This window comes from Heliangelus exortis, chromosome 18, assembly GCF_036169615.1.
Source record: "Heliangelus exortis chromosome 18, bHelExo1.hap1, whole genome shotgun sequence".
Taxonomy (NCBI): Eukaryota; Metazoa; Chordata; class Aves; order Apodiformes; family Trochilidae; genus Heliangelus; species Heliangelus exortis.
In genome coordinates, this window is record NC_092439.1 from 3,664,625 (window position 1) to 3,690,381 (window position 25,757).

General features: G+C 41.1%; 1 protein-coding gene across 9 annotated transcripts in view; it reads left to right on the forward strand.

The window, feature by feature from the left end:
- NAV2 (neuron navigator 2) overlaps nucleotides 1-25,757 on the forward strand; it is a 345,652-nt gene that overhangs the window by 286,593 nt on the left and 33,302 nt on the right. For 6 of the 9 annotated variants that reach the window (XM_071762477.1, XM_071762479.1, XM_071762474.1 and 3 more), the window contains 6 exons: nucleotides 9,883-10,021; nucleotides 15,122-15,413; nucleotides 16,331-17,033; nucleotides 20,893-21,360; nucleotides 22,372-22,437; nucleotides 23,671-23,715. In XM_071762477.1, the coding sequence (XP_071618578.1) occupies nucleotides 9,883-10,021; nucleotides 15,122-15,413; nucleotides 16,331-17,033; nucleotides 20,893-21,360; nucleotides 22,372-22,437; nucleotides 23,671-23,715 (1,713 nt within the window). Of the gene's footprint in view, nucleotides 1-1,515; nucleotides 1,896-9,882; nucleotides 10,022-15,121; nucleotides 15,414-16,330; nucleotides 17,034-20,892; nucleotides 21,361-22,371; nucleotides 22,438-23,670; nucleotides 23,716-25,757 lie in introns of those variants that run through there. The other 3 variants (XM_071762480.1, XM_071762475.1, XM_071762481.1) reach the window with 2 other exon arrangements.

Below are 25,757 nucleotides of genomic sequence, written 5' to 3' on the forward strand. Positions count from 1 at the left end.
TATTACTGTAATATGCTCTTATTTTCATGAGCTCATCTGCTAATCTGTTTCCTCCGTTTTGCAGTCCAATTCCCTGACTTTCACTGGTTTGTCAAGTTCATTTTCTCTCCTTTACATGGCTCTTTTCAGCCTCAGCCCATGTTCCCAGACCTCACTCCTTACCTCAGTTTCCCTGCTACAGCTCCTTGCCCCCTATCTCTTCACCCAGCTACTTGCAGCCTTTATCCCACTGGCCCTGTTCTGCTCTCAGTCACCTTGAGCCAGACCCTTGGTTCTTCATCCATCCCTGACATCCCATAATAGTCATCTACTCCAAGCTCTAATGCTGCATTCCACACCCAAGTAGTGACAACTATCCTACACCATCGTGGTTTAGATTCACAGCATGGTTTGGGTTGGAAGGCACCTTCAAAGGTCACTTGGTCCAAACCCTTCCAGTGGGGTTGCTCAGAGCCCCATCCAACCTGACCTTGAGTGTTTCAAGGAATGAGGCACCTACCACCTTTCTGTCCAACCTGCTCCAGTGTTTCACCACCCTCAAAATAACAAAATTCTTTTGCACCACCTACGCTGTTATCACCATTCCTCCTGTATTTCTACTCTTTTTTTTTTTTTTTGGACCATCCTGCTCTGTGCCTGAAGATGCTCCCCCCCTGCACTGGATCCATGAGCATGCAGGAGGCTTCCTGAATGATGAATCTACATGGGCTATAAGTGAGCAGCTTTCTCACTGGGTTACTGGTTTTCTGATGTCTACAGGTTCTGTTCATGCAGCATCTCTCATGGGGTAATTAGTGCCCCTGAGCACTACAACCCACAGAAAATAGTGCTGCTGTATTTTCCCATATTAGAATTTTTAAAGCCCCCACGTACAGCAGAATGCAGAGATCAGGGAAGAATTCGGTCAGAAAATATTTATATTAGGCTCAACTAAGAGTTTTCATGGCTAACAACCATAAATTTTTATCAGCTAAATATTTATAAATACTCATCTCTATTCTACTTGAAATAAAGGGAAGGAAGAAGCCCCTCACTTTACAACTATAAATATGGATAAGTGTGTTTAATCCCAACTTTTGCATATCTTAGCTCAGTTTCATAAGGTCTTTACTGGGCATACCAGACAATAAATTGGTATTTTCAGTACCAGTTGTAATGAAATATTTTTTCACCCCCCAAAAAATGTATAATAATGAATTAAAAAATAATTATTTTATCAGTATACTTAATATTTTGTATTAAAACATTTAGGACATACCTCCTGCTACCTTCTCATACAACTGTAGTCATTTCAGCAGTGATGCTGAATCCGCCTTTAAAAGCAGTGTAGGAAAGAGACTTTTGAGAGACCTTAAGCTTTTAGCTGAGATCAAATCGTGTCATTTAGTACCTTCAAGGACAGGATTGCTGACATGAGCTTTTCCTTCATCCGATCCGGAATGTGCTCTGGAGGCACCCAGTCTGCCTCTGCACTGCCATCAGGTTACAGCCTTGCACAGATGACCCAGTCCCAGCAGAAAAGTCTTGACCTCTCCCTTTTTTCAGCACTTCAGAGGTTAATTTTGTTGAGGGATCAGATTTCTTTCTAGGGGAAGTTTCTGATGATCACCTTCTAGCTGGGCTGTATTTTCCAGTGTCTTTCAGAGCTGCTGAATGGTGAAGGCTCTGTTGGAAAACAACCTTGCTCCAAGTAGTTTTTGGTTTTGTTTTGTTTTTTTTTTTTTTCAAGTCTTTTCCTAGACAGTCGGGTTACAGGCAGTTTTATTTAAGGGAGAGGGGGTGCTGGATGGTAGCCTGATGAAAGTATCAACCTGCAAAATAAATCTAAGCCCCTTTTCTGGAATTCTTCATGGGCAACAAGGTGGAGAAGTACTTTGGCCTGGGAATATTGCAAGGTAAGAGATTTTTCTCCACTTTGGGAAGTGTGTTGTGTTGCACCTTTGTGTGAGCAGGTTTTAGCTTTTTAAATCCTGGCAGCAGTGGAAACGCATTGGGAGTAAATCTGAGGAGTTTTTTTGTCCCGGCGCTATTTCATGTGACTCATTCTACGCTCCATGAAATCAATATATATTTTAGTAAATTACAAATATAAGAAATACCCCGTGTGAGGACTGGCAGATATTAGTGGATTTCCTTTTTCTCGTTTTTCTTAAGGGTTCTGTGAGGTTTCTCAACTAATAATCAGCGTCTCATAGGTAGCTACCCGGCTACCTTTCCAGCAGCCTTTCAGGCTTTTACCCTCAGAAAACTGTGGGGCTTTGTTATATTTTAGCACTGGAAGTTTGCCTTCTGTGCAAAGGAGGAACCTCAGTGGGAATGAGCTCACTTTGCAGGGAAACAAAGGCGGGGGGAGGCTCTTTCAGGCCATATCACAGCCCCGGCTGCACTTGCTTTTTATCACATAATGAGCAGCTCTCACTCGCACCCCTTTGCAAATTTCTGTCGCCTTCCTGATTTTTCTGAGTGAGGCTATAAGATCTTTTTCCTTTTTATAGGAACTAGTTCTTTACAGGCTCTTGGAAAATAAACTTCATTTAAAGGCTGGCATAAATCGGGATTTATTTACACTATAGCGCAGTTCTAGGAAAGAAAAAAAAAACCCAAACAAAAAAGCAAAGCATCAAACCCTGCTTTCACACATCTCCGTGTTGCAAAGAATGAGGTGTTTCACTCTATTGTGGGTCTGTCCCTTCTGTAAATCACTGGTGTGATAATGACGATTGTTTTTCAGTGATTGAGCTTCCTGAGGGACAGTGCTCTGCCCTGTGATCAAATTAACACGTTTTATTGCCAAGTTCAGCTTTAAGACTCACGTCAGCGGGCTGTAATGCCTTCAGACACATATTTGTGCTTTTCTCCTTTTTTTTTTCTTTTTTTTTTTTTTTTTTCTTTTTTTTCTCCGATGGGACCAGAGCCTGCAAGCCCTGAGCATTATCTTTGTCTCCATGTGCTGCAGCTGCTGCTGCTGTGAGAGAGGAGCAGCTCCCGGGTGTGAAATCGTTGTTTTTTTTTTTTCACCTTGATCATTTTATGCAGAAGCTTCACAGCGAATTATGAAGAAGGCAGAACTTCAGCAGGAGCTGTGAATTGCTTCCAGTCTTTATGCATATATATAATTTCTTCATTTTGTGCCTGCCTCCTTTGCTTGGGATGACAGCCTGCAGACCTTTGATTTGCAGTAGTGGAGTTGCAGTGTCGGGAGGGATTAAAACAAGAGTGGGGAGCAAGGGACCCATCTTCTACCTGCCCCGTGGGTGTGTTTAGAAGCCACCTTTCCCTGGGTGAACTTGACCATCTATTCTGGAGGAGTGGGTGGGCAAGTGACCCTTGGCCAAGGGGCAAATGTGTCCATCCCGTTCGTCAGCGAGGAAATTAAATCCCTCTTGGATAGTTTGTTTCCATACAGCTCTTCATTCCTTCCCTTCCACTTTTTAGTTATGTCAGGCTTGTAAGAATTTAGCTCACCTATTCTTTTTCTTCTTGGTGGTTTCAGACCAGTTTTCTTGTGCTTTTGGAACCTTTGGTGACATAAAAAAGGTGCCAGAGGCTGCTGGGGAGCTGCTGAGCTTCACCAGTTGAACCCAGTGATGCGGTGCCCGCAGGTTGGGGAGGAAGGGGAACCATGTTTTCAGTAAGAGTCTTAATTCAAATAGTGCCTGTGTACAGATGTGATCCCAAAGGTACCTGCTGGGAGAGAAAAAAGCATTGACTGTTAAATGAAGCAGGAAAAAGGTGTTTGGATATCCCATCTCTCCATCCCCTGGGCAGAGCATCTTCTCTGCCTGCCTGGAGGAGAGGTGTTTGGGCACTGGGAGGGAGCAGAAGGCATATTGCAGTGAGGATCCACACCTAGAGCTCTGCCAGGGAACTCTTTCCCTATTCCCTCACTCTGGGAAGCTGGGGCCATCCATCACAGCATCTCCAGCAGCTTTAGTTTGTCCTGGGTGGATTCATTCCATCCATTGCAGCCTAACACAGACTTCACAGAGATAGATTTTCTGGAGAGCACCAGGGCCTTTGTACATAAACTAAGATTCCTGATTTTGATCAACAGATTTTTCTCAGCACTTCTTGCTGTCTTGGAAACAAAAGGCATGATTTTTTAATTTTTTTTTTTAATGTAATTGCACCTAAAAATTAGCATTGATCTTATTGTGAGATGAATTTCCTTTCTAGTATTCACTTGTTCACATCAGTTGGAGTCAGTGGAGCCTCACAGTGGGTTAGGGATGAGCATCAATCACAGCAGGGAGGTGAACTGCTTGAGAAACACAGCGAGTCCTCAGAGCAGTGAATGGGGGACACACCAAGAACGTGGTTTATAAGTCTTGAGTCCAGGAAAAAAGGGTTAGTAGCTGGTGGGAGCTTTGTAAACGAAATTTTTCAGATCTAGCTGGGAATTCGTGTTCCTCCAGTGCTCAGGTCAAAGGCAGTGCCTTGCCCTGGCTTCTCACCTTCCCCCCAGGCTGTGGGATGCCAGAGGAAGCATTGTTGAGAACAATGGCCCCAAAAAACGAGTTCCACCGGTCAGGTATTCCCCAGCTGAACTGTTGTGCTGCCTGCTGCATTTAGTGACTTCAAAGGATGGATGACTGGAGGGTCTTTGAGCAAAATGTGTGCAGATAAAGAAGGCGTCCTTGAAATTTCTGATTCGGAACAGATGATGAAAGTCCGATTGCTTTCTTGATGCTTTAAGGTGTTTCAAATGGGAAACTCCCTGCATTTAGCAGCTCCTGTGTGTGTGCTTAGCTCTGTTCACATGGAAGTTTGACAGTGGCTTGGTGAAATTCCTACTCATATTTTAAAGGACAAAAATAAAACCCAGCATAATTTTTTATAAGGTTATTAGCACTGATATATATATACATTTACTGTAATGAGCTTTCTAGCTTCTACAAATCTCTTCATGCTCAATCTTTTTGGATGCTGATGGCTTTTCTTCGGTGAGTTTTTATCTTAAAATGTAAACCCTGAAACCTTATCTTGGATGAATGTTAAACAGCTTGACAGAGAGCTGAATTTCAGCTCGTGGGTGGAAACCAGAAGTTTCTAAACATGAAAACGTTCTGAGCAGCTCACAGCACACTTAGAGCACTTTTAACTCTGCACCAAGAAAAATGTAATTAATGGGATTCAATTCAGCTCCAGAAGGAACAGCTGGAAATGGTCTCCAGTCATTTTGCAGGGTTTGCTTTTGACTTTTCATGATCTGGGTTTTCTAAAGTGTTTGAAGGTAGCAGTCCTGTCCCTGGGCTCCACCTTGGGGTAGAAACCAAGTGGTTTATTTAAAAATAGCTCTAATGAGCTGTAATGAGAAGAGAGTTAACTGAAAACATGGAGAAGGTGGGTGACTAATAACCATGTAAAATCCATTAATTAATTTAATTAAATTCACTTCTCTTGAAGTAGGTTTCCATCCATTCTTTTGCAAATGATTGTCACCTTTTTGTAACATTGCAAAAGGTCTGGACAAGTTTGGGTTTTATTGGGTTTTTTTTTGTTTGTTTGGGATTGCTTTATTATTATTATTATATTGTTTTAGACACAGTGATGTCAGTATTGTGGGAAATCCCATAAGAAATGGTGGAAACTGCAGTATTTAGGATCTTGCTTTATAGCACGTTTACATTTTCCTGGCTTTTTTTAATTTTTCCTTTTTAATTCTTTGAACGTGCAGTGAACTTTTCCATCATTTTACACCTTGACTTTTTCTTTTGTTCTCCTATCAAGTCATAAACAGTTAAATTTTTAGGTAGCAGAAGATAATTACCATGTTTCCACTTGAAATACTGGAGAGCCCCAAGGCCTTGTCTTGGACAAATGTATTTTTCAGCAACTCATTGTAATTTGGGTTTTGATTGAAGATCCAGCAAAGAAAAAAATCCACACCCATCCGTAGTGCATTTTCAACCTTTAACAATAGCTTTATTTAGCAGGGCTTTAATGACTCCTTTGCCTTGCAGAGGGGGAAGATTTTTGGAGTGAGGGGGCAGCCCTGAGGATCAGGGGATGGCTCTGTCCAAGTTGACAAAGGAGAGCCAAGAGATTATAGAAGATGGAAAAGTGCTGAGAGACTGGGAAAATACAAGTCTGAGCCTAACTGCCTTGCAAACCTGTTCTCAAAAAGCAGCTTTGAGAAGCTGACCTGGGGCTGCCTGTGGACACTCAGGAGAAGCAGCTTTGTTGCTTTAGGGTGAGCAGGAGGAGGTGGGGAAGGAAAGCAGAGTGCCCTGTGGGAGTTTTTAAGTGGTGGTGGTGGTTTGTAAGTTGGTGGTTATATCATTTTCCTACATAGTATGGTTTTAAGATTTGTTTATTTTTAATTTTTTTTTTTTTTTTTTTTAATTTTCAGTAGTCAGAGTAAAGTTTCAGGTGATCGATGAAATAGAGAAAGGAAAGCCCAAAAGGTTAGGGTTGAGTAGGCTTTTGCTGACATCAGAAAGTATTAATTGCACCAGCTAAATTACAGAGATGTTATCATGGCTCTGGGAGCCAAGAGCAGTGTAATTAGGAGAGCTGGTAGATTCCTTATTCTGCTTCCCTGCTTTTGACTTTAACCATCAAGGCACTGGATCAAGGTAAAAATGAACTAATTTCTGTGGAGGGCTTGGGGTTGTTTCAAGAACAATGAGGAACAGAGAGACCTTAATTTGTTAACAGCTGCTGTCCCCCTGTGCTGGCAGGGACACAGAGAGGTGTGTCACATCCTGCTGCACATTACACCAGTTTTGTGCTGGGCTTCTTGGGGGGAAGAGCTTTGAGTGGGATGGATCACTGACAGCTGGTTCAACATTATATGTGATTTAATTGCATTACTTTTTCACATTATATGATGTAGCCTGATGGAGCTGCTTGCATTTGCATCTAATTTGTGGAGTTCAGTGAATCCTACGTGCATCTCCCACTAAAAGCATCCCATAGTGTTACTCCAGAGGACAGCATGCAGATTTCCAAAATGATTTAAAATTGTGTTTTCTTGTTCTCTGATATCCTATTGTTCTAGTTAGAGACTGACCCCCTCCCTCCCACTTGTTAAAAGTGAGTTTTTTAAATAAACCTAAATCTGAGCTGCCTGGTTTTAGTGACACAGCAGCTTCTCTTGTCACACCAACCCTGTGCATCAGGATCATCACTTGGTCTCATCAGCATCCTTGCTAGGACTGTGGTGTTTAACTTCTGCTGGCCAAAATGCTAGATCTTTGGGCCTCAGAATGGCTAACCTTTTTAATTTAGTAAACTTGAAAAGGCAGAGTTGGAGCTGTTCATAGCATCCATCAGAACATAAAAAGCTTAAAGCCCAGGCAGGATGTACTTGCAGGGAAGCCACAGCATCAATATATTCAGGAGCATGTTTCTACCTTTGTCCTTAGGCACATGGCCCAGTTCAAAAGGGCACTTAAATATTGCCATAATGCCTTAGATTGCCCAACTAAAGTCAACAGGACTGGTTGCTGGCAGTAAAGTTACTTATGATTAACATTAGAGGCATTCTTTACATGCTGGTGATCTGGGGCCTGTGATAGTTTAAGCAAGGCAAGTGGTTAGAAATGTTGTTAAAAACTGAAATTTACAAGTAATTTAGCTTTCAGTATTTTGCATTGTTATATTTTCTTATCTAGTCTAAAAAAAAAAAAATGCTTCAAAAAAGTCTTTTGATTCTTTTCTAAGTTCTCACTTTTTCTAGGCACTTGGAGGGAAGGGGAAAATAGAATTCTTTTTTTTTTCTTTCCCCTCCCCATTACATTCCTTGGATTGCTTTTTATGGGCAGCACATCACAAATAAATACAGCAAATAAAAATGTGTAGAATCTTATGGGCTGGCTTTCTCAGACCCAACAGGACTCACATTGTGCATGGAGTTTTATTTTAACATATATATATATATAAAACATTTATTTTAACATACTTCTATTTTGCATTACAGTGGTTTCCTCTTTAAATAGATGAAGACAAATCAAGGGGGAAAAAAGAATCTTTCCTTTAAAATGTAGCATCACCAGCACCGTAGACCACAGCACTTTTCAGTCAGGAGAGCTGAAGTGTCTGTGGATTTATCAAATGGTGTTTGGAAAATCTTTTCCTTGCCTGGAACCCAGGATGCTCCTGGAAGTCAATCAGAACTGGCAAGAGTGAATTATTTGGAGTTGAAGGACCTCAGATGAAGGGCAACCCCCATGAAGGGGATCCTGCAGCAAGGGGCAGCCCTTGGTCCCCAGCCTGTCCCTGTCTGTCCCTATCCATCCATCCTTGGCCATCCCATCCTCTGCCAGCAGAGCAGCGTGGCAGAGGACTTTCAAATCTCCTGAAGGCAAAAGAAATCTGACTTGGCTGAAACTGTTGATCTCAGCTTCCCAGCTGGCCTTGTCTGCAGTGAGATGGGGAGAACTGGCACCAAGGAGGGTGCTGGCAGATTGATGAGGACTGGAACTGGGAACAAAGTGGTAGCAAAGAGCAGCTGTGAGCAGTTCCCCTTTCTGCATGTCCCCATAGCTGCTGCTGCTTGTGTGGTTCAGCAGATTGTGCTGCTGGGTAAGCTCTCCTCAGTTCCCTCAAAGGCTTTACATAGATATGGTTGAAGAAAATACTCCCAAGTAAGCAAAAAGCAGTTAAAAAATACTTAAGCATCGTTAAAACCCATATGGGTGACTGGTCTCTAATGCTGAGATAAATGCTTTTCATTGCAAAGCTGCTAAAGGGTGTATTGTAAGGCTACATACATAGTAAATCAGTAGTGAAGCTATGAGTAAAATTTAAGAAAACAGACATGGATGGTCTTTGTTTGTATAGTTCAAATACATAGCTTGTAATTCAGTTTTAAATGTGTATATCAAATATCCAGTGCATCAACTGTTGAGTGGCTTCCCCCCTGCAGTCAGAAAACTCATTGCAATCCTGGTGTTCCAAGTTTGTAACCAGGACTGCAATAGTGCAGAGAGTCTGGACATCCCCAGATTTGAGGCTTTGGTGATAAAGAGCAGAACTGCCAGGAGATGAGCTTTTATCACTTGTTTTTGCAGTATGTATTTATGCATTCCACCAGTAGTGATCCATCAGTGGGCTGAAATGTCTTCCAGAGATACTTACAGGACAGTATTTCAATCCCAACTTTATTGTTTTGGGAGATGGAGCACTTGTAAGCCAGTTTCTAAATCTCTTGCTTAAGCAGCTTGTTTTAAGGGAATTTTAGGAGTGGAGCATCTGCCTTGACTTCTGGGTCATTTGGATTCTGTCCTAACACTCAGATTGCTTCAGGCACGGGTGGGGTTTTTTGTTGGTGCTTTCTGAGTCCTAAACTTCCAGTTTCTCATTTGCTAGAAAATGTTGAAGCTATCAGGGACATAGTCCTGGACAGTAAGATAACAGATCACCTTGACAAGGGATTGTAGTACAGCTCAGGAGGGTTATGTACTATCAGAACAACTAAACTTTCAATTCCTGATGCTGTTGATGATAGATCTTGGTTGTTTCCCAGGTCTACATAAGAACCAGGTACAAAAGATTGGTTTGGGGTGAATTTTTCCCTTGTATTCAGGTATCATCTATGCATTAAGGCTTTGCAAGTCAGTCCTGTGCCTACCTGGAGCTGCCTTCTTGTCACCACCTTCCCCTACTCTGGGACCAATTTCAGGGGCACTGAAAAGGCACTGATTTTATTGATTTTATTTGCTCATGCAAACTTTCAGCTGAGTCAGCAAGAGTTTCATCACTGGTGGTGCTACCAGTTTAATGGTGGCAAACATCAGGCTGTGTGGATTCAGATTGAGGTCAAGAAAATGAGCAGCCCCTTTTCATTTGGCAAGTAGTTTAAGGCTTGTAGAAAGAACACTCCTCTTGACTGAGTTTGACCCTTTGTTTTCTATCTCTGTTGTGTTTTTTCTCCAGCTGGGATGACAGCAGCTCAGTCAGCAGTGGGATCAGTGACACCATAGATAACCTCAGTACTGATGACATCAACACCAGCTCCTCTATCAGCTCCTATGCCAACACACCTGCCTCCTCCCGCAAAAACTTAGACTCACAGGTAAGAGATTGATGACTTTTTAAATTTTCTCTAGATAACTGGTTTAGTTTGGATGAACTTGACCACACAGCCAGCCTCCAGCAGGGATGCTGTCACTGAAAAGGCAACATCAGGCCATAGGAACCACCTTATCATATGTGGCATTTCTGAGTGTTTCCTCTGTGCATGGAATCTCTGGCATCTCTGCTCTGGTGGTGTGGCAGCAAGTGGCTTCAGCCTTCCTAGCAGCTCTGCTCTACAGAAAAAAGACATCAGTAGAGGATTTTGAAATTTTTTTTTAGGTTTAGAGAAGTTACATTTTTTTCTTCAAGGGTAGAATTTAATCAAGCCAGCATCAAGGCCATTTACACTCCCACTGGAAATGTGAACATGCTGGGCTAATGAAATCGATTATTTTAAGCTTCCAGGGCTGTTTGTTACTGCAGGCTTTCTATTTTTGGCAGCATTTCAGAGGAGGATAAATTTCATGTCTGTCAGCAGGCAGACACCACACATCCAAAGGAGGTAAAAGGAGTGATGGTATCTAGGTTTTGCCTTCATCACCGAGTGCATGTATGGAGATTTGCAGCAGCAGAAACTGTTTTTTTTTTCCCAATTGTATAGAATTTTGTTGGGAAAAACAGAGGAATAAGAAGCCCAGTTTTGGTCTTTGTGCACCCACCTGCTGAAGAGACTCAAGTGTTGGTATCAAAGCAACTGAGATGCAGAGAGTTGGCATTGTGGCAGGTAGAGGAGAGGGCTGTAGGTTTGACCTTCTCCTGGTTCTTTCCTTTTTTATTCTTTTCCAGTCCTTTACAGGACTGGACCCCAAAATCTGGTTTTAATACCAGTTTTAATGCTGACATGTGGTTGCTGTGAAGTGTTGCTTTGCCTGCAGGACTGTGGTGCAAGCACATGTTGCTCTTTGTTCCCTTGCCACGAGGTGCATATTGCAGCCTACATCCCAGATTTCCAGTTTGCCTCTGGTTGTGGAGCAGTCACTGCCTGTGTGCTCAGAGCTGCCAATACAAGTCCCATACAAGTTGAGGGGAGTTAAGATCTATGAAATGTGTTTTGCAGTGCATAACAGAGAGTAACTTAGACAACTGGAAGCATTTTATGACAGTTGTTACTGTTGGAAAAATAGGAAGAAAAAGGGAGACGTGACTAAACATTAACCTGAGATAAAAAAAATAGAAACTCATTTGACTGCTATCTTCTGATGGATCAGATTCTTGGAAACACCTCTGAGAGATCAAAATCTGTGTTGATGAACTCCTCTTCCTCCCCCACAACTCCTACAGCATCCAAGACAGAGCAGACACCAGGAGAGAAGCAGCTGAAGCTTGTACAGGCAGCAGAACCTTGTCCTCAGCAGACAAGCTGGGAGCTAAGACATACAAATTGTGCTTGCAATTTTTTTGTCTCTGACCTGCTTCTCTCCTCTGTTTCAATAGCTGACAATATTTATTTTAGGTATTACTCTTCTCTACAAATTATTATCCATGAAATGCTTTGTTTTCATTTGACCAGAATATCCTAATCTTGTCAGCCAAGGGAATGAAGACAGCTGGGAGTGATGGAACCATGTGTAGCTTTCAGGGTTGATTTTTTGCTGCCCAAAGCAGTTGTCACAGCTCATGAAATAGCAAAAGCTGCATATATGCTTCTCTGTTTTACCTGGGGTACTGGAGCCTGTGCCCAGGTTTGCCTTCCCCTGTGTGATGAGACACAAAGGACTGGCAGGTATCTGCAGAGGGATGGGGACTTTCCTTCTCAGAGAATACTCTGCTCCTCTTTGCCTAAATAAGAACACTTGATTTTAAGCTGCTGTGATTCTCAAAAAGATGTGGTACAGAAGTTGATTTCAGGTAATTAAAGAGGGAGCTTGAAACTAATACATGTACAGTGGGGAGTCCAGAAAAATAATCCAGCAACATCAAAGGGAGAGAGCCCCAACATGTCAGTGTCTGCTGATAAAATCAAGAACTTAGGCAGAAACCTCTCTGCAAAGGAAAACCTGCTTGCTTTATGAAAAAAATCTGCTACAGAATTGATTTTCAGAGCTGCTAGGTGCCCCATACTCCAGAAGTTGTAATTGTTTCTATCTTTGAGAAGCAGGTCTTCAATATGATACTAAGTCCATTTTCATAGATATTCCAAGTTGTAGCCCCTTTTTTTTGGCAGTGCTATAAAAATGTTATGCAAATTGTATCTGAACAAGCAGTCATAGGAACCAGAATTGGGCTTAGCATGTTCCTGTGTCTTTTTCTGACTGTGCCAAGTACCAAAGCACTTAATGTAGCTATACTGCTTTTTTGGGGCCCCACAAGCTTAAATCTAAATTATGTTTTAACACAGCTTTCCATACATTATCCCTTTAGAGTCATGTCATACACATGACTTTATGTTATGTCTCCTTAATTTCAAGAGAATATAGGACCTGGAACTTGAAAATAATTTAATCAACTGAAATAAGATGGAGGAGGTCAAGAAATACACTTGTCTGTGTAATGCTAAAAAGATCAGAATGACAGGAAACAATTCTTTTACATAGGAAACAGCATCTTCAAGCTATTGGATCAAGACAACTTCTCAGTTGGAATGGAACAAAGATGGGTTTGGTCTGTTTTACAAAACTGTAGGAATAAGTTGAGAAATGCTGGTGGTTGCTATTACTCCCAGCTCAGTTGGATGGCAGGATCTGCTTCCAACTCAAGCTAAGTCTTGCCATGACCCCCAGCAACCAATATACCCACTTTCACCCACTCCAGGCCTGGGAGGCAGGAGGAGTTTCTGTAGCCAGGTTTCACCATGTTTTGGTTTTGATTCCTTAGTCATGTTTCTGGGCTGTTCCCAGTGTTTACCATTAAACAGAAACATCTCTGGCCAGAGGGTTTCAAGGGGAGGTGTGCAGCATTTCAAAGGCTATGGAAAAACTTGGGTTGTGGGTGGAATGAAATGGAAGAGGGCAAAGGTAGAGGACTTGTAATGCCATTCCTTCTGTTGCAGCTGTACCACCCTTAGAGATGGAAAAGGGGTGAAACAGAAGGTACAAGAATATTTCATAGTCAACCAAAATTAGAATAAGCCCTTTACGAGCAGATAGATATATTTTTGGCTCTTCCACATTAAAAATATAAATATACATATATATAAAATATAAATACCTGATTCCAGACAAGATACTTGCAGGAAGATTAATGAGGGCACATGGGGGATGATGTTGAGATCATTTTGTTGGTTGATTATTTGTCACTTCTGGCTTGTGCTCACTTTGAAGATCTGCAAACTTAGGAGAAATTATGACTTTAGAGAAACACAGGACATAGAAACCAGTCACACTGTGAATTCATTACACACCTACTAATTAATGGTCATAAACAGAAAGCTAATTGTCCCCTAGCCTTGCAGTCATACAAAAAGAAGGAAGTGAGAAAGCAGTTCCATGCAGGAGCCTGTGCTGAATTGTTCTTTTTGGAATAAAGAAGCAGGGAAATGACATTTGCATAGCATGAGGAAAATACAAGAAGGAAATAGTTCCTAAATCCAGAATTCAGCAAAAGCTTATTAGTCTAATGGTTCACTACACACACAAGTAACCCAGGCCCTAACTATTTCAGGTGGCTGCAACAAGAAAGAAAGACCATTTTGATGTGTGGTGTCAGCTTTCATGTACTGATTGCTTAGACTAGTTTTTCAGGCTTTTAAAAAAAAAGTAATTACAGCAAAAAGCAGTAGAAGTTAAACCACAATTCCCCTTAGATTCTTTAATATTAATGGTTTGATCTGTTAAGAAAAGAAAAGCCATAAAAGTCTCATAAACTTGAGACGTCGTTTAGGAACTTGAAAATAAAAGAGCATTTTGCTGAAAGTGTGGTAAATCATCTCATGTCCTTTCCTCTGCTGTGCTTTTCTGATTATCCAAAGGGAGTAAAAGGTTGTGGGCTTTGGAATAAGATTTAAAATAGTTTCCTCTGAAGTGATGCTACCATTTGAGTCCTGCACATTGCTGACCACAGTCATCTTCTTCCAAGGCTGCAGGGTTGAGATGGCCCTCAACATTTTGCCATTCTTATTTGGGAGCTTCCTGACCATGTGTTGGTTGGTCATCCTCTTTCATTGTACTGTGATGGTTGAAGAACACTTCAACTATGATTCTTCTAACCTATGAGGGTCAAATAAGTGGATATTTGCCATTGCATTATCACAAAATAGTTGTGGTGTTACAAAATTTGCCTAAATTAACAGCACTTTACAGGAAAAGTAGAATCCTGCAAAAGTAATAATTATCAATTGAAAATGCTAATGTATGGGAAATGTATATGCAGGATAATAGATTTAATTTAAGCCTTTTTGGGAATTTGACAGTGGCTGCTAATGAGAAAATTCCATGCTTGACATTAATCTTTGCAAAATTCACCAGAAAAGGCTGGCAGCACAATCAGTCTCTGCAAAGGACAGGGAAAAACCAATTTTAGGAGTTTAATATAAATTAAAAACTGATGCAATTTGTGTATTTTAAGCCAGACCTGAGTATTGGTGGAAAGTTTTTGGAATTCCTTTTTCTTCAATTGCTGGGTGTCCTTCTAATGCATTAGATTAGAATGAAAAGCATTCCATATCTTCAAATGTATTCCAAAAGCTGCCTCCTAATGCTCTGGAGATCAGATTGCCAGAGAAGAGATAGGAAAGCAGCAAGAACAAAGGCAAGCTGGCTTCACAGGTTTGAAATGGTAATTTCAAATTTTTGGCATTGCAGTAAAAGGGTCCATCAGAAATTCGAGATGGAGGATTATGAATGTCATGGAGCTGAATACGTCCTTTATAAATCAAATGCTTTTTTGTCCTTTTTTTTTTTTTTTTTTTCTCCCCACCTTTATTTTAAGGGGTATTTCTGTTACATTTTTTGCATTTTTCCATAGCATATTAGAAGAAGATAAATGTCACTGCTGAGGCTCATTTCTTGCTGTGACATTTCTTTATCAATGGCATTGTTTTGTTGTTGGCACTTTGATACCACTGCCGAGTTTATTATCAGTTTGATGGTTCTCACTTGAGAAGCTTCTTAAAAGAAAGGCTTGCTCTGAAAGCTGTATCCCAATTCCTTATCTGTCCTAGACTGATGCAGAGAAGCATTCCCAGGTGGAGCGGAATTCCTTGTGGTCCGGTGATGAAGTCAAGAAATCAGACGGAGGATCCGACAGCGGCATAAAAATGGAGCCAGGATCTAAATGGAGGAGGAATCCCTCTGATGTGTCAGATGAATCTGATAAAAGCACTTCTGGTAGGAAGAACACTGTTATTTCACAGACAGGCTCCTGGCGACGGGGCATGTCAGCTCAGGTTGGCATTACCACACCAAGGACTAAAGCTTCAACCACCTCAGGCACGTTAAAGACACCTGGAACAGGTGAGAAAAAGGTGTAAGATATAAACAAGCCAAATAGTGTGTTCAGTAGGAAAACAGTTTAAATATTTTCCCAGGCAGAACCTGAACTTCAGGTAATCCTGTCTTTATTTTTAGGTGTTGTTTTAACCTATGCAGCATCTCGTATGTCCACATTTCTATTTCTGTCCATTTGAAAATGCAAATTTTGGATTAGTACTCTCTGAAAGTTGTTTTCATGACAACTCCAGTCTTAAGCCAAACTATTGGTTGGGCAACAGTATTTTCATGTGAAGAGTGATTTATATTATTTCAGCTTTTGAAGTCATGGTTAACTTTAAGAATATACAGTATGTGTGGTTGAGTTTGTTTCTTTTTTTTTCCCCCAGCATACTAAACCAGCATGCTAATTTCTACTAAACACTACTTAGTTCTGGATTTTCTTGTAAACGTATTGGTGATTTTAGCACTTGCAGATCCATGAATGAAAATTGATGAAATTTTCATAAATCAAGTAACATAACTTAATACCTCTCCTCTTACTTGATTGAGCACACAATTGTAGATGGAACAGTTAGATACCTGATACTTTCCTTTTAGGAAAATTATACTAACAGCCTAACACTGCTTCTGATGATAAAAAAGGATCAATCTGGAGCAGCTACAGAGGGAAACTTTTTTTTTTTTTCTTGTCTATCACAATTACCTAAGACTGTTCTGCTTTTCATATCCTCAAGGGCAAGCACACCCCGTACTTTCTCTGGCAGGTCTGCATGTATAACTCACTAGAGTGGCTTTTAAGTTCAGTGCAGACAAGATCATGATTTTTAACCCCACTCTGGTAGCTAACACGCTTTTGCTTTTCATGCTGCTTTGAGTTTCATCATTTGCTCAATGTTTTCAAGTCATTAAATATTAGAATTCTTTTTCTATTTTTGTAGGGAAAACTGATGACGCCAAGGTATCAGAAAAGGGTAGACTATCTCCTAAAGCTGGACATGTTAAACGTTCCCCATCAGATGCAGGACGCAGCAGTGGTGATGAATCCAAAAAGCTTCCCACAAGTAACTCTAGAACAGCTGCTGCTAATGCTAATACATTTGGATTTAAGAAACAGAGCGGGTCAGCTGTAGGCATGACAATAATCACTGCCAGCGGGGCAACTATCACCAGTAGATCGGCTACCTTGGGAAAAATCCCAAAGTCATCTGGACTCATGGGTAGGACCACTGGTCGGAAGACTAGTGTTGATGGCTCACAGAACCAGGATGATGGCTACTTAGCACTTAGTGCCCGAACTAATCTGCAGTATCGTAGCTTACCCCGGCCCAGTAAATCCAGTAGCAGAAGTGGAGCTGGGAATAGATCTAGCACGAGTAGCATAGACTCCAACATAAGCAGCAAGTCAGCCGGGTTGCCTGTCCCTAAAATGAGAGAGCCTGCCAAGGTAATCCTTGGGAACTCTCTGCCAGGATTAGTCAATCAGACTGATAAAGAGAAAGGGATTTCGTCCGACAACGAGAGCGTGGCCTCGTGTAATTCTGTTAAAGTGAACCCTGCATCACAGACTGCTTCTATTGGAGCTCAAAGTACCCACCAGCAAGGAGCCAAGTACCCCGATGTGGCCTCTCCCACTTTGCGCAGGTAGGCAATGAATTCATTGATTGTGCAATGATGTTGGTCGGAGCTGAATGATCAGGACTCCTCGAGCCAGGCCTTGGCTGGGTTTTGTGGAGCACTTGACTATTTTAGGGTCCTGCGTCAAGGGCGTGGTGTCAACATTTGATGTCACATCAGCAATGTTGGAAATGCTCAGTGCATCACGTGAGAGCAGCAAAAATTTAATACCTGGAAAAAAAGACTGAGTGGCAGAAAGATTTGGGATTGTTGTACGAGTCTCTTCGTTTACAAAAGATCCTCCCTGAAGGCATTATTCATGCAGATATTGGCAGGAATAAGGGTTTTCTGACCTGAAGGTTACTGAGGAGTTTTTGCACCCGTTTGTATGTAACAAATCTGGAAGTGCTCCAGTGGTGAATCAAATTATAAATTGACCTCAGGAAAGTTATTTTATCTTTTCATTATGACAGATGCATCATTTTGACCTGCCATACATGGATCCACATGCCCAACCCAAAACCATCTTTCAGTTGTGTGGATTAGGTCAGTGTGTTGCAAGATTCAACATCTGGTTATAGAAGAACCCTAAGAAAAGTTACTAAGCTGGGTTGAATTTTCTTATTTTAGTGATATGTTTCGGAACTAAATATCTCACCTGGCTTTTATTTCTCCCCCACTGCCCCACACGCGCTTTTAACACTAATGTCGAGCTGGTCAGGAATCAACTTATTGATTCCTGGTGAAAGGTTATGTTAATATTATTTTTCAATTTAATTTGACATTGAGTAGCTTGTCTGTTTCAAGTTGCAGTGTTTTGCATTTCATTTTTTGTCTTGACGCCCATAATACCCATATGGTTATGCTACATCATCCTGCTTCCAGTGATGTGAGAAAGCCACATTCCATCTGAAGCACCAATGCAAGCATAATGGCTGTGGTAGCAGCTTGGGCTAAAGCTACAAAGAGCTGTAAAATGTTGCTTTTTAGAAGAGTGGTTTTATTTGAAGAGCCTGTGCAAGGATAATTCAAGGTGGTGTAAGACTGATGGTTGGACTTAAAGGTCCTTTCCAGCCATGATGATTCTGTGATTCTAAGATGCTTCATTTAATTTAATCCCAGTGATCATTAGATGTCCTTTAGAACATAGAATTTTCATCACTGACTACTTAAAATGAAAACCTCCAATACACCTTTCATTTCTATAGCATACTGCAGGGGAAATGCAGATTTTCAGTGCTGCAAGCCTCAGGTCTTGAAATTTGATTGGAAAATTTTTGATCACTTGAAAGCCAGGTTGCAAGCCATGTAATGGAATTACTGCATTAGCAGTGCATGAAACTTAAAAAGAAAAAAAGACACTGAAGCTCAGTTTAAGTGCTCCCTCATTTTCATTTGCAATTTCACTCTTGAATTTTCACCAGATTGTCTAAATAGTCTTGTATTGAAATATGTCAGAGTTGAATTTGGCCTTATTTTGTTACTGCTGGTTTCTAGAGTCACAGTAAGAAGATTTTGAGCTAAATTTTCATAGTCAGTTGAGATGAGTTGCAGATATTTATATATTTTTTTTTGCATATATCCACTAAGCCTTGTAGTTTTTTAATATTATAAAATTAATTAGAATCCATACCTTTGTAGTGATACATATTTACCTGCAAGTCTACAAACATACATAACTATTATGCTGTCATAAACAGTGCAACTCTCTAAGTCTCTAATGGGAGCTGTAATTGTCTTTGTTCTCTCAGTTTTCCCTTTAGCTCCTGTATTAAATATCTGGTATGTCCCTTAAGTGAAATAATGACTTTATCTTGATATATTTTGCTATTACATTGGGTCTTCCTGCTCTGCAGTATATGATACACTGCTCTTCTGTTAATGGGAGACATGCATGACCCAAGAGCCAGCTCAGTTGTGTCAACCTCTCCTCAATAGGAGTAAAATGTCCTTCCTTGGTAGGGTATATCCTTCCAGAATGAATCTCTGTATTGTTGGGGCTGTCTTGCTGGGTTGGAGTTTCTCTGGACTGAAAGAAATGCTCTGCAGACCACATCCTCTACAGAAAGCATTTGTCAGGAGGTTGGTTCAGCCAGACACTGTCTTGAGTAGCAACATGGTTCTGTTTGGGCCTCAGCACAGCATCCTTGCAGTTGTATCAGAGGTGCTGTGAAACAGGTTGAGGAAGACTGTGTAGCTTAAAAACATCTTATGAAATTGTTTGGGTAGTTGGAGTTTTTTTTAAGCTCCGAGATCCTAACTCTAAGAGTACATTTCCCCCAGTGGCACAGGAGCAGGAATACCCTGAGCTGGGATTGCTGCTGAAGGCCACGTACCATTATGGTATGGTTTGGCATATAGCTTCATACTCACTCTAATAGCATTAACTATTAGCAAAACCTAGATTTTAAAGCTCTCTAAATCCCAGTAGCTCTTAGCTTGATCATTCAGACTGATTTGTCTGTGTCAGTGTCTCCTCATCAGTGAGGTGAACCCTGGTGTCCAGGTGCAAGCTCTGTATTGCTTTGTGAATGTCCACATCAGGTGCCTGAGGATCATGGCACAGAGCAGCACTGGATCATGAGACAAATGAAGGTTGGCATCTCAGCCTGATCCAACCGTGTTGTCCAGGTGCCTTGTGGCAAGTGTGCAGCAGGAACAATCCAGCTGGGATGTGTTCCAGGCAGGTACCACCTGTGCAGTAAGTGCAGTTCTTCTGGGCATCACTGGACGTACTGCAGGTGTGGTTTTGTGCCCAGCCTGTGCTTCTGGGAAGTGTTAGACAAAGAGACTTGGTGTGCATGTATTCTACAGACAACCTGGGCATCCTCAGCAGAGAAAGTTCTGCTCAGTGTGCACCCACCCAGAAGTTTTTCAGAGCTATTGTGCACAAGTGCCTTAGTGCTCTCTTCTGAGGACCACAGCTGGGTAGATACTGGCTTGGAAAGGCATCATCCCCAGTTAATCCATGCTGTTGATAAGAAAAAAGCAAATCCCTACAGAGATTTGTGAGGAAGCTCTGTACCAAAGGCAGTTACAGGATCTAAGTGGCACAAACAGAAGCAATGGTTTGGGTTGAATGTTTGGTGCTGGAGTCAAAAGCTACATTTTAGAATTTTGAGGATCAGTTTTGGAATGATTGATCATCTGATCTCTACAGATGTTTACTTCTAAGACTCTTTGAATATAAAGGAACTATAGTCCCTTCTTCATTGGCAGTGCAGTTACAGCCCAGGCAGCAGTGATGCAGACTGGAGGGGCTGCAGTCATCCTTCCCCAACCATGCTTTTAGATCCCTTCCCTTCCACCTAGTTCTGGCACTCAGCTTGGTTTCTACTGAGCCAGTCCCAGGTGTCAGAGCAGGTAAAATCTCATTCTACACACCAATAAAATAGTTTTCCATCTAGCTTAGCTCCTGAAATTAGACAAACCTACATTTGATGTCAGGAGATATTTTTTCTATTACGTCCCATCAGTTACTGCTTCTGTGTAGAGCATTCAGTGGTTTGCACAGGATTTACCTGGACAACAAACTTTTACCCTCTAATATTCCATGCCTCAGAATAATCAATGCAGTGTTTCTCTAATACCTTTTTTCCTTAAGGAGCAGGAGACAATATGGATGTATTTTATCTTTGTGAAAGTGTTATTTGATGCTTCAGAGGAGAAACACCTCAGGTAGATTTGAAGCTGTTGTAATTGTCTCTGGACTTTATTGAAGATGCTATGAACACAGAATCATAAATTTATCCTTGTGTATGTCCAGTCCAGGATCATTTCTTTAATATTGGTTTTCTGAAGCAAAGATGATATGTGGTCTAGATATAAAATATCCTTGCATTTAAGATTCCGTTTTGCATATTTTCTGTGTTGTCTTTTCTTACAGACTTTTTGGTGGCAAACCTAGTAAGCAAGTTCCCATCACAACGGCTGAAAATATGAAAAACTCAGTTGTCATCTCCAATCCTCATGCTACAATGAGCCAGCAGGGCAACCTTGATTCTCCATCTGGCAGTGGGATCCTGAGCAGTGGGGGCAGCAGTCCTCTCTATAGTAAAAACACAGATCTGAACCAATCTCCACTGGCTTCTAGCCCCAGCTCAGCACATTCAGCTCCTTCCAACAGTTTGACCTGGGGCACCAACGCCAGCAGCTCCTCTGCTGTTAGCAAGGATGGCATTGGATATCAGTCTGTCAGCAGCCTCCATACCAGCTGTGAATCCATTGATATCTCTCTGAGCAGTGGAGGTGGGCTGAGCCATAACTCCTCCAGTGGTTTGATCCCAGCCTCCAAAGATGATTCTCTGACTCCCTTTGTCCGAACCAACAGTGTTAAGACCACGTTGTCTGAAAGGTGAGTGGGTTTTTTTCTTGTTTTCATTAAGCTGGTGTGTATCTCATATGTGAATCAAGTGCTGAGCAGCACTGCAGGTGCAAATCAAGCTGTGCTTCCTGCAAGACAATCCTGAATGGCATTATTAGAATGTACAAAGGCAAGGAGCCCCATTCAGAGCAAGAAGATGGGTTCAGGTGAGGTTTTTATTTTGCTGTGGTAGCCAAAGTGACAACTTTCCTTAATACCACATTCTGCCTAGTATTTGAGTTTTGCATCATTCATTTTCTTTCCAAAGTTGGATCTGATAGTGATATTCAAAAAAACCTCCAGTAGTGTTAGCATTTTGATTTGAGAAGCCAACTGTTTTGTGTCTGTAGCATTTGCCAAGCTTTTAAACTGGAGGTCATGCTGAAAAGAGAAGTCCCTGTCTTCCCAGTCACTTGATCCCTTCTCAGCCTCTCCCTGCAGCCCTGTCCCATCTCCAGCTGCTCCCTACAGTGTTTCAGTTACAGGCATTCGTGTGAATGCTTAGTGAACACGACTGGGAGATGGATCTCACTGAAAAGTGATCACCTGAATTATATTTCAGATGGATCAGTTCCTCAGCTCCTTACACCCTGAGATTCATTGGGATCTGTGTGGGCAGAGGAGGAGCTGGGAGTAGAGGGGGCAGGGAGGAGGGACCAGGACTGCTTTTTCAGCATCAGAGCTGTGTTAAGAGCAGATTGAATTAATATCAGGATAAATCAGGCAATGCCTTGCAGTGCATGCTCCCTGAGTGATCTTTTGTAGAAGGCAGTAATACCCCTGCAAGCATTGCTCACCAGCTATAATCCTGATCTCTCATTATGCAGTCAGGTAGTAAAATTTTTAGAGTTGCATCTCAAGGGGGAAAATCACCTCTGAATATAATGTTCTGACAGTTTGGGTTTCTGTTTGTGTATTATTATAACTCCTTTCTGTTCTCTCCTCTTTCCATTCTAACATTCCTTCTCTTGTTTTCTGTCTTGTTGGACTGATTTCCTCTAGCCCTCTTTCTTCCCCTGCTGCTAGCCCCAAATTCTGCCGAAATACTTTGCCCAGGAGACAGGACAGGTAATGCTGTCTCAGGACAGGAGTCTGCACAAAGCTGGAGGTTTTGTTGCCCATCTCAGTCGAGCAAATTGTTTTGTGCCAGACTGTGCTGAGTCGAGTCCTCTGCTGTGTTCATTGTTCAGGTGTGGACAGGCACAAGACATGCCAGTGAGAGTCCCCTCCAACACCCCATCTGCCTGCCTAAATCCATCTGGAGAATGGCATACAGCAGAGTTGTCATGGTTTTGGTGTTGCTTTAGTTACCAGGAACATCTTTTGTGCTTTATGGGGGTATTTTATTTTTTTTTTTGCCCCTCCTCATTTCTTCGCCACAGGCAATTGGAAAATCTTGCCGGTTTCTTTTTTCAACCAATCTAAACTCTCACTAGCATTTCAGCATCCCTCTGGCATGCTGCTTTTCCCACTGCCTTTCAGGCCTGTCTTTTTTTGTTGTGAAGTCCCAGTGTCATTCAGTGTTGTCAGTCTTTTATTGCAGTTTGACTCGTGAGTGTTTTGCGGGGCCTTGGGGTGCATCCATCCTTGTAGAGTTGAATGCTAAAGTTTAGGAAAAGGTAATCCAGATCTAAACATTCTAGCTCACTTTTTTTTTGGTCACTGCTGTAATTTGAGTCTCTCCCACGCTGTAATTTAGCTGGAAGGATTGTCATGAAGTGGGTTCATTTCAACACGTGGATGTTTTCTTTACAAATCTCTGCTCAGTTACAAGTTCATCATTTGTGAAAAAATAAACTTAGGCATTTGGATGGCTTGCAGATTCATATTTGCTTGTGGAATTCAAGCTGAGATTTGAAAATTTAACCAGCCTGTGCTCAATGCTTTTACATTGCAGTAATTAGCTGCATTCCCTAAATGGTGCCTGCTGAAAGAAATGACAGGAAGGTGGCTGGGACTTGGAGATTCTCATCAGTTTTCACAAGTAGACTGCCTCACGCCTGCTGAAAAGCAGATCTCTAAGCATCCATTTGACATTTAAAGAATCATTTTTGCTCACTGTGGGTAGGAAAAATAGCAAAACCACGTTGTGAACAGATGAGATTCATTGGCATGGTACCAGCTGCATGTTTGTGCAAATCCATACCTGGGTAAGGAGGTTTTTGCATGTTTCTGTAGGAAGGCCCCAGCACCTTTTCCTCTGGAAAGGTGATGCAGATGTTTGTACGTCCTTCTTCGTCCTGATCTTCTCCCTTCCCTTTTGTTCTTCTCTGAAGTTCTTTTCTTTTAACTTTTCTGCAGCGACCCACATCTTGATAGGAACACTTTGCCTAAGAAGGGACTCAGGTATTGGTGTTTCCACATGGTTTAACAGCTTTTGTGGTGGCTTTGGAGTTTGCTTTGTGTTTCTGTTGTGGCTGGTGGTGATGGTCGCAGTTTGCAAGAGGTGGCAACAATATTCTTTCATTCTTTCTCTCTGTCATTCTTTTTTTTAATTCTTTATTTCTTATGTTCTTTCATGATTTTGTTCTTTCTTTAGTTCTTTTGCTCTTTTAGTCTTTTCTTCTTTCATTCTTTCATGCTTCCTATCTTTCATCCTCAAAGAAGGCCATTGACCCCTGTGCTTTTTTCCATCCAGTTGCTTCTCCACTTGAGCAAGAATTGTGGCTTTTGCTGGCTGAATTGCTGAAAAGCATCTCATAAACCATCATTGAGCTTGACTTGAAAGCAATAATTTGACAGCTTCTATGGCTGTTACATGGAATGACTCGAGATCATTTTACTCCAGGAACATTGGTGTTGATACACAAATAAAAAAGACTTTCAATATGATGCGAAACCTTTTAGGATGAGACTGGATATATTAATTAAAAATAAATATATTTGCTTCAGAATACGTAAATATTTAAGGCTCTTATAGATAATAATTTCTACTCTCCTAGAAAAGAAGGAAAAAAAATTCCCAAACAAACTTTTGGCAATTGGCTACTCATACATGTAACGTATCTGCAAGATAATGATTTTTATAATATTAAAAAACTGCACCAAAATCAGCAATTCCAGCAAGACAATCAACATTAGATGTATTAATTAGATTCTTCAAGTGTTACAGAAGGTATCTTAGACAATTCAGAAAATTGCAGCTTCAAATATTGCTTCATGCAGCTTCTGGGATCACTGAGTTAATGCCTTGAAATTGCAGCTGCAATTTATTCTGTGCTCTGTACATTATTCTTCACAGCAGCTTTGTCCCATGAAGCCAAGTGCTCAAAGCATTGTGTTTAAAATATTTCTGTGATTCTCAAGTATGTCTCTAATAAATAAAGATTGTCTTTTAAGACTGAAACACCTGAGTGCTAAAGAGGTAGGTATTAAATGCTGAAAAAAAAATCGATAGTGTGTTAAAGTAAAATGACTTCTAAAAGCCCCTTTCTTAATAAATTAATAGGTGTGCAAGGTTTGAGAGGTGCAGATAGTCAGAGGCTATTTCTGAAATGTTGAGGCACAAGCAGAAAAATGCAATTGAAAGTAGTTTGAGTTTCTACAGTGTTGATTAGTGCAGTGTTCCCATTGGTTTAAAATAGTCTTAATAAGAGATAACTTGCTGGAGAGTATTTAGTTGGATGGAATCTAATTAAATAGATAATATCGACTAATAATATGCTCCAAGTGTTTGGTTTTTGGAAGGAGAGCAAGTAACTCATAAATATTTCTCAAAAGCACTGAATTCTATCAGCAGATGAGTGTTTTCATGATGCTCTTTCTGTTGCTACCTGTACCCTATCATTTATTTCACACAGCACCCCTGGTAACATACCTGGTTTTCAGGCACTTACAGAAGCAGATTTGAAACTTTGCTGAGGTTGTTTTGCTGTTGACATTGGCACAGGCAATGTTTCTGCTATTTTCTTTGCCTTCAGAAAAGGCTAAACATAGTCTCCTTTCTGGTGATTTAAAGCTATTAGTGGTGAACTAAATGGGTTGCACCTCCACAGACCTATATATTAGGTCACAACTTGTTTAAAGATCTGAGATTGGCTTTGTTGACTTGAATTTGGTTTTAACATAAGACAAAGAAAGCTAAGCCTAGCAATGCACCAAACTATTAAAATAGTGACAGAATTTTGGCATAACCTAAGCGAAGGTTTTTTAAATTATGGCTTTATTTTTTAATCTTACACACGCAATAGACTTTTACTCCATGGTGCACAAACTTTTATCTGTAGCTTTGTGTTCACTAATAGTTTGGCTACTTCTGAAGCCATAGGAGAAGAGGTTTGGGGTTTGTTTTTTTTCCCCAGACAGAAGTGGAATGAATTAGAAACAGCTTGGAACTGCTCCTTAATTCAGAATTATATAAGGTTTATATAATCGCAATCCTTAAATCT